At 46.1% G+C, this 7,937-nt stretch overlaps 3 protein-coding genes across 3 annotated transcripts; 2 read left to right on the forward strand and 1 right to left on the reverse strand.

Annotated features, from left to right (window-relative positions):
• Positions 1 to 70: 70 nt before the first annotated feature.
• V1513DRAFT_434320 (P-loop containing nucleoside triphosphate hydrolase protein) lies at positions 71 to 1,998 on the reverse strand (the record flags this gene model as incomplete). Its single annotated transcript, XM_066896464.1, has 3 exons — positions 71 to 1,142; positions 1,200 to 1,292; positions 1,343 to 1,998. The coding sequence occupies 3 exons, from the start codon at positions 1,996 to 1,998 to the stop codon at positions 71 to 73; spliced, it is 1,821 nt and encodes a 606-aa protein (XP_066750595.1).
• Positions 1,999 to 2,245: 247 nt separating this feature from the next.
• On the forward strand, positions 2,246 to 5,252 carry V1513DRAFT_467241 (uncharacterized protein). Its single transcript, XM_066900104.1, has 10 exons — positions 2,246 to 2,446; positions 2,541 to 2,567; positions 2,625 to 2,809; positions 2,859 to 3,003; positions 3,051 to 3,194; positions 3,246 to 3,299; positions 3,346 to 3,426; positions 3,475 to 4,701; positions 4,752 to 4,857; positions 4,907 to 5,252. Exons 1-10 carry the CDS (start codon positions 2,393 to 2,395, stop codon positions 4,963 to 4,965), a joined length of 2,082 nt encoding a protein of 693 aa, XP_066750596.1. The 5' UTR covers positions 2,246 to 2,392; the 3' UTR covers positions 4,966 to 5,252.
• A 10-nt stretch (positions 5,253 to 5,262) lies between these two features.
• Positions 5,263 to 7,303, forward strand: V1513DRAFT_454415 (kinase-like domain-containing protein). Its single transcript, XM_066899380.1, has 6 exons — positions 5,263 to 5,644; positions 5,718 to 5,744; positions 5,794 to 5,998; positions 6,058 to 6,514; positions 6,567 to 6,792; positions 6,845 to 7,303. The coding sequence occupies exons 1-6, from the start codon at positions 5,523 to 5,525 to the stop codon at positions 6,990 to 6,992; spliced, it is 1,185 nt and encodes a 394-aa protein (XP_066750597.1). The 5' UTR covers positions 5,263 to 5,522; the 3' UTR covers positions 6,993 to 7,303.
• Positions 7,304 to 7,937: the final 634 nt, after the last annotated feature.

Below are 7,937 nucleotides of genomic sequence, written 5' to 3' on the forward strand. Positions count from 1 at the left end.
ATCACCGCAACTACAATATAAGTTATTAAATGTCGCATCCATTGATACCCGCCGCGCAGTACTACATCAGCTAAGTCAACTTCACACCCTTCAACGCTTGCTTCAAGACTTCCTCAACGGCATCCCAGTCATCAGTAGGTACCCGTATCATCTCAATGTTGAAGTAACGTTGAATCTCATCCAATTGCCGCCACGTCCGCTCGTTGTGAATAAACGAGATCGAGACTCCCACACGTCCGAATCGACCAGTTCGTCCAATACGGTGGAGGTACGTCTGTGGATCCGGTTCACCAACCTCATTCGTAGGAATATCGTAGTTGATAACCATAGAAATGCTTGCGACGTCGATACCACGAGCCAAAACGTTAGTCGTGATCAAAACTTTACTCCTGCCGGCTCTGAAATCGTCGATAATGCGATCTCGCTCAAATCCCTCAAACGCCCCATGCAAGACCGACACCTTGTGTCCGTCTTCGGTCATCCGTCGCTGAATCTCATCCGCGGTCGCACGGGTACGAACGAATATTATAGACGACCCGACAGTAAGCAAATGGTACAAGCCAACAAGGACTTCATACTTATGCTCCTCGCTGTCGCAGTCCATGTACAACTGCTTGATCGCCTCTACGTTCAGCTCCTCGGTCCTCAGTCTAATCTCGTTGGCGTCAGGAATAATGCTTCTTGCGTACTCCGAAACTTCGTCTGGGAAAGTGGCAGAAAATAGGACGAGCTGGGTCAGCTCGGGCAAAGTGTTGCGAATACGGATACACTGCTCGCCGTGGCCCTGTCCCTCAATCATATTATCAGCCTCATCGAGAACAAAAACCTTCAACTTGTCGGTTTTGAGTTGGCGACGGAATATCATGTCAAGGACAGTACCCGGTGTACCAACAACAATGTTCGCGGTGACTGTTCGGCCTCGCTCGCCACGCTCACCAGGAATAGCAAATGCCGTGGACACTCCTGTGAATTGGCCCATCTGCCGCACGACAGACATAATCTGTCGCGCAAGCTCACGAGATGGCGAAAGGCACAGTGCCTGAGTCTCTGGCACAGTTTCATCGACACGAGAAAGCATTGTGAGAACGAAGGCGGCAGTCTTACCGGTGCCGGACTGGGACTGGCCTATCATATTCTTTGGCCTATTAAGGATCGTCAGTGCTATTTTTCATAAAGTGTAGAGGGATAGGAACGCATACGGATCATTCAGCAGCAGTGGCAGAGCTCTCTCCTGGATCTTTGAAGGCTTCTGGAATTTCATTGCATACAGTCCCTTGAGTAATTCTTCTTTCCTACAGACTGATTAATCTAGGCTTCTAACTTGTTGAAATACAATGCTTACAGTCCAAGCTCCTCAAATGTCTTGATCGAGTAGAGTGGCGAGTTGGGATCCGCCTGCAGATCCGCTAACTTGACCGCGACCTCGTATTCGTTTTCTACAAGTGGAATACCGTTGGCCACTGTAGACGTAGATGACTTTCGCTGCACCGGTTTGCTGATGCCATTAGTACCCGGCGTTGATTCTGGAGCAGGCGCATGTTCCCAGTCATCGTTGGACTTGGCAGGTGCATTTTCCCAGCCATCGGTCGCCTTAGACGGCTCAGGAGCAACATCCCATCCGCCAGCTGATTTTGGTTGCGGTGTATTGTCGTCCCAGTTTGCCGTTGGCGGCTTGGAAATTGCTGGAGTAACTCTTGTATCTTGCTGCTTAACAGGAAGAGCACCATATGTGTCGCCGCTGGAAGAGGCGGGCGCCCCCCAGGAATCTCCAATAGCGGGCGACTGAGCTGTCCACGAGTCAGCAGTAGGCGGCGCGCGCGTTGGTGGCGGGCGACTTGGACTTGGTCGAGAGGCAGGAGTAGCAGCTGGAGCTGCAGTAGGCTTAGCAGCTGGCACTGGATCCCAGGTATTCGATGCGGGAGTATCCCATGATGACGCAGTAGGAGCGGTAGTGTCCCATGACGACGCCGTGGTTGCTGGGGTATCCCAATCAGACATTTCTCAAAAATCACCCGGAAGATGGCGTCGGTAGTTTTTGTGTGAACAGACTATATATGCGCCTGTTTCGTGCAATCTCTATGGGATGCTGGATCAGATGATCTAGTGCGCGTGTGCTTGCGATCGGATGGAGTGAAAAAAGAGTGGACAGAAATTTAAATAAATTTGGTTTTTTCGTGATGTCTAGTCAGCGCTGGCGGTCAGTTACCCGGGTATATGTATGTGCAGCACCTTTGCGAATGATATGACGTAAGTGCTGTTCCGTGGCCGCATACCTACTTAATTTGGACAATGCCACACGAATTGTCCAAAGTTGGAGCATCACAGCCCCCGCAGACAGCAACAGCGACGCGTACTGTCTTCTCGCGGAACCGCGCGTGCAAATCAAATCTCAATGGACGGTCCAGACGACCATGGAGACGAGCTCTCCTTTGGTACCGAGCTAAAGGTATGTTGCCTTCTGTGTCGCGGCCATTTGCTTCGATTATGCTGCTACACCAATATGGCGGATACGGCGGATTCTAACTTCAGTTTGATCCTAGGACGGATTTAAAGTCACCGAGGCATGGGTATGCGATTTCGTATAGTATTCTTGTGAATACTCATTTACTGACGTTGGTGGCTAGATAGGAAACGGCGTGCGATGGCTCGAGGATATCCAGATGTTCTATCGCGAGCGAGCGGCTCTCGAGAAGGAGTATTCCATGAAGTTGCTCACAATAACCAAGAAGTATTTCGACAAGAAGGCCAAGAAAAGTATCAATTTGAGTGTTGGTGATAATCCTCAGGTTACTCCAGGATCTCTAGAATCGTATGTACCTCCCGCTAGACTTTCGTCGGCCATCGTCTAATGCTTGCAGGGCGAGTCTGGTCACCTGGACAGACATTCTCACGCAGACGGAGAATATGGCGAACGAAAAGGATAGATTATCAAATGAACTTTCATTACAAGTTGCGGACCAACTGAGAGGACTACAGAATCGCTATGAGGAGTTTAGGAAGAAGGTCTGTTGGATCAATAAATTGTGGATATGATCTAATGTGGTATATAGCATGTCGCGTTTAACGAGACCTTAATCGAGGAACGAGATGAAGCATACTCTGAGTTGAAGAAGTCAAAGCAGGCGTATGATGCTTCGTGTCAGATTGTTGAGAACTCGAGAACAAAAGTCGAGAAGTCTTTTGACAGTAGTAAGGTATGTTCTAGAGTTAAGCCTATGACTGACCACTGCGCTGACTCTTCGAAGACGAAAGCCACGAGACACTATGAACAGCATCGGCTGGACATGAATAATTCTAAGGTATGATTTGAACTTATGTTTGTGGTGAAACTTGTTAATGATGTAGAACTCGTATCTTATCTCTATCAATGTTACCAATCGTCTCAAGGATAAGTACTACTTCCAAGACATTCCAGCTCTTCTTGACGTACCTCACCTTTAATAGTCGCTTTTGACGTCGCTAATCTGTTGACAGAGTATGCAAGATCTGAACGAAGCGCGCGTCAGGAAATTAAACTACATCTGGTCTCAGGCGGCAATGCTTGAGACGGCGTGCCTTGAACGGTGTAAAGATCACCTTGCTTCTTCCGCTCATTCGATATCAATTAATGAGCCTGGTCTTGATTCTGCTATGTTTATGCGTCACAACTCGGTTCCTGACTGGACTCTACCCCCGGACTTCTTGTATGAGCCCTCCCCGATTTGGCATGATGACGATGAGATGATTACGGACGAACCTGCAAAGGTGTATCTGCGGAATAAGATGGCGCAGTCGAGACGTGGTATTCAAGAACTACGAACTACGGTTGAGCAGAAACGGAAAGACATTGAGTACTTGTATAAGCAGCGTGAAATGGCGATAGAGGATTCTACCAAAGGCAACTTCGATGAGGTGTTTACCAAACTAATCGCGGCTCAACGTGATGCGACAGTGGCAGACAGTAAGCGAATTGCGCTGGAAGTCGAAGTGGAGACAGTTGAATTAGTTGTCGGTGACATTGTTAAAGGTACGAAGCCGCATAATTTTAAGGGCGTGTCTTTCAAGATTCCGACAACATGTATGTTCTGCAATGATACTATGTGGGGCCTGACGCGCCACGGATTCAAGTGTCAAGATTGCGGGTACAATTGTCATGCCAAGTGCCAAATGAAAGTTCCTGCTGACTGTGGAGGAATGGTCTCGAAGAAGAAAAAGAAGAAAAACAAAGATAATGTAGAGACTAGTAGCTTTGTTAATGGCGATGACATCGAGGATGGGCCCAGTTTTACTCGAACGAGTACGGTGTCATCGTACACATCATCCATGCTGGATACTGTCTCCCGATTCGGCAGACATAAATCTGGGTCGAAGGCGGCGAGTAAAGCGGCGACGACGACTACGGATCCTTACGCATTGCACAATGCGGGTCCAAGGATAGAAGAGGCGCGTGCCAAGTACGCGTATAGTCCGAATGGAGATGGGGAAATCCCGCTTTCAGAAGGTGATCGACTGGAGATTCTAGAATCACACGACGGTACTGGATGGGTTCTAGTGCGGAATGGTATTAGTGAAGGTTTGGTCCCGTTCAGTTATATAGAAATCGTACCCGATCGTACGCGTGCGTCATCGGTGTCATCGTCCACTGCCTCGGTTGCTACTGGAAATAAGAAGAAGGGACCGGCCGTTGCACCAAAGAGAGGTGCGAAGAAGATCAATTATGTGGTACGTCTTGTCTCCGTAGCGGTTGAGAATGTTGTCTGATTGTCGTGCAGATCGCAATGTACGATTATACCGGGACGACAGAGGCGGAACTCACTATTCACGAAGGTGATAAAATTATGCTTACAGGTGGAAATACTGGTGAAGGATGGACCGAAGGTACGCATCAGTTTGTCTCTATGATATGTTTGTAACTAACAGTTATTAGGCGAACTGAACGGCATACTTGGTAGTTTCCCGTCCAATTACGTCCGTCCCGCTGACTAAACGTGGAGTGAAGCGCTGAAATTGTAGGTTTGGTATGTTCACATGATATAATAGGTACTTATTTGGTTGGTGGCATTTCCTTCCAAGTTTCATTGTTAGTTCTCTTGTAAAAGCTCATTGTCTTACAATGCTACAATGGGATTTACATGTGGCATCTTATATATTCCTACAGCTATTAGTTTGTGAGATGATGAATAGGAGTTCTTATGTATATGTTGATAAACATTTAAGGTGGGACGTCGAAGCTGGACTGTGGTCAATTTAATTTCCAAATTTTTGTAGTACAAGCCCTTGCACTAAACTATTTTGGTAATGCATTTATTGCATTCATTAGTTTTCATAGTGACCGAACAGCTATAAACCTTGGAACACCCGGTGTTCGCGGCTGACTGAGCGTTGACAAATATGTTAAGTCAAACACACCACTCTATGCGGTTACTTCAAGCTCGACTCCCAACATCAGTCAGAGGTTCGCCTACTTAACTCACACTTCCTCCAACATTTATATTAGCCTTGCATCTTGCTTCCGCATCTTCACAATACTAGAAAAAAGATAGATGCCACCGCTATCAACGCGGTCGCCACTTGGCGGGTATAAGATCCGCCGCGACAACGCTCGTCAGAGAGTGCTTGACAAATACGAAATTCTGGGATACATCGCTGCTGGCACTTATGGACGGTAGGTCTTATTCTCTCTAACAGTGCTCATAATATTTGTCGACTAATATGCTGGATACTAATGCATAATTTAGAGTATACAAGGCCCGTTCGCGGGTTGGGTAAAGCTCATCATAAAATGGTGTCGACGAATAATGCTAACTGCAGCAGAAAACCACTTGAGTTTGCCATCAAAAAGTTCAAAGCCGACAAAGAAGGTGAAATAACACATTACACTGGGATCTCACAGTCGGCGTGCAGAGAAATAGCACTGTGTCGAGAACTTCGTCATTTGAACGTGACTACGCTGGTTGAGATTATCCTCGAGGATAAGTGTATCTACATGGTCTTCGAATACGCCGAACACGATTTACTAGTATGTCAGAACATTTTTATTGCAAATTTAATGGAGAGACCGGACTGACTTGACTGTAGCAACTAGTGCATTTCCATTCACATCCGGATCGGCGACATTTCCCGGAGTCGACTGTTAAATCTATCCTTTGGCAGCTATTGAACGGTGTCTCGTACTTACATCAACACTGGGTTTTGCACCGTGACCTGAAACCCGCCAACATTATGGTGACAGCAGATGGAGTTGTTAAGATTGGAGATTTAGGACTTGCTAGATTATTTTACAAGCCATTGCAGCCACTCTTCACTGGTGACAAAGTCGTTGTCACCATATGGTACCGCGCGCCGGAATTGCTACTTGGCGCTAGGCATTATACGCCGGCAGTAGACATGTGGGCAGTTGGGTGTATTTTCGCGGAATTGTTAGCATTACGCCCGATTTTTAAGGGCGAAGAGGCCAAAATGGATAACAAGAAAATAGTTCCGTTCCAACGGAACCAAATGCAGAAGATCACTGAGATCTTAGGGTCTCCTAGCAGTGAGTAATATTCTGGATAAGAGAGTCCGGATTTTTTTTCTGACAGCAGTAGAGGAGAAATGGCCTGCGCTGCCGCAGCATCCTGAGTATCAGGCTTTGTCCACTTTTCGATATTATCCCAACATGTTGGAGAACTGGTATCACTCGGTCGGCGCCACTCATCCGAGGGGATTTCAGCTATTGCAAGGATTATTGGAATATAATCCGTTGAAGCGATTAAATGCCGATCAAGCATTACAACACCCATATTTCAACGAAATGCCGAAGGCCAGTGGAAAGTATGTCACAAATGGTCTCAATTACTAGTTCATCTTATTAACTGCGACGTAGCATATTTGAAGGTCAGAATATAGAGTACGCGAATCGTCGCATATCCAACGAAGATAACGATATTAAGACTGCGTCGTTGCCGGGAACGAAACGCAGTGGGTTGCCAGATGACTCGTTGCCAGTGCGGAAGAAATTGAGAAATGATTAGTTATTGTATATAGTGCATCATTTGGAGTTCTGATAGATTGTCATAGTCGTGCACAACAGAGTATAAGCCATATGTACATAGGAAGAAATCTAGTTGTAAAATGCTTCCATTGGGCGGGCAACCCACCCGGGAATGATGCCTGGCACAGACACAGAGCAGCAGGATGTCCTAACCAGCGGAACATTGAAGAGACCAAGACGGAAATCCACCAATGGATAGCAAATGGCAAGAGTTGGTGCCGAGATTGGCAGTTGAGTGAAGTGTATTTGAGAAGCCAGTTATTAATATACATTATGTCTGGTCAACGAAAAGGACAAAAGGATCGGCATGGGACTTGGATAAAATAAATGTTTCGGCCCAATTGTGCAGCATATATCGTAATAACTTCATTCTCATTTCATCGTTCTTTACGTGGTTATCCACGGATACGAATACGGGTAAGCCGGTTTCTTCTAAATATGGATACCTATACAGACATAGATAGTTAGATACTTTGCCGGGATACGGATACGGATATGGATAACGAAAAATAAACCTGGATATTATCCGTGCTGATTCCTAGACAAAAACGCGGAAACTGGACTATAATTTTAACAAATATGAACAAGAAACGACAAATCAAGTGAAAGGAGGGAGCGAAATATATATATATAATGTATTACGTGACCGGACAAACCAACCACCTGCCAGAATGAGGGTTAAGGCGCCCCCCTTTTTTTTTTTTTTTTTTTTTTTTTTTTTTTTTGGAAATAACTGAACGCTAGCCAATTATTGCTACAATAATTTACCTGATCCTGGCGACAACAAATAAAGAAAAAACTGGAAAACAAAGCACAACTGAAATAAAACGAAGGGATAATATCAAAAATGCCACTGAAAAGTTTGGTAATATCAAAAATGCCATCGGGCCACGTACCAGTCGTACCCTTATATGCACCGACCAAA

Source organism: Lipomyces chichibuensis, assembly GCF_038497645.1.
Source record: "Lipomyces chichibuensis strain CBS 12929 unplaced genomic scaffold V1513scaffold_73, whole genome shotgun sequence".
Taxonomy (NCBI): Eukaryota; Fungi; Ascomycota; class Lipomycetes; order Lipomycetales; family Lipomycetaceae; genus Lipomyces; species Lipomyces chichibuensis.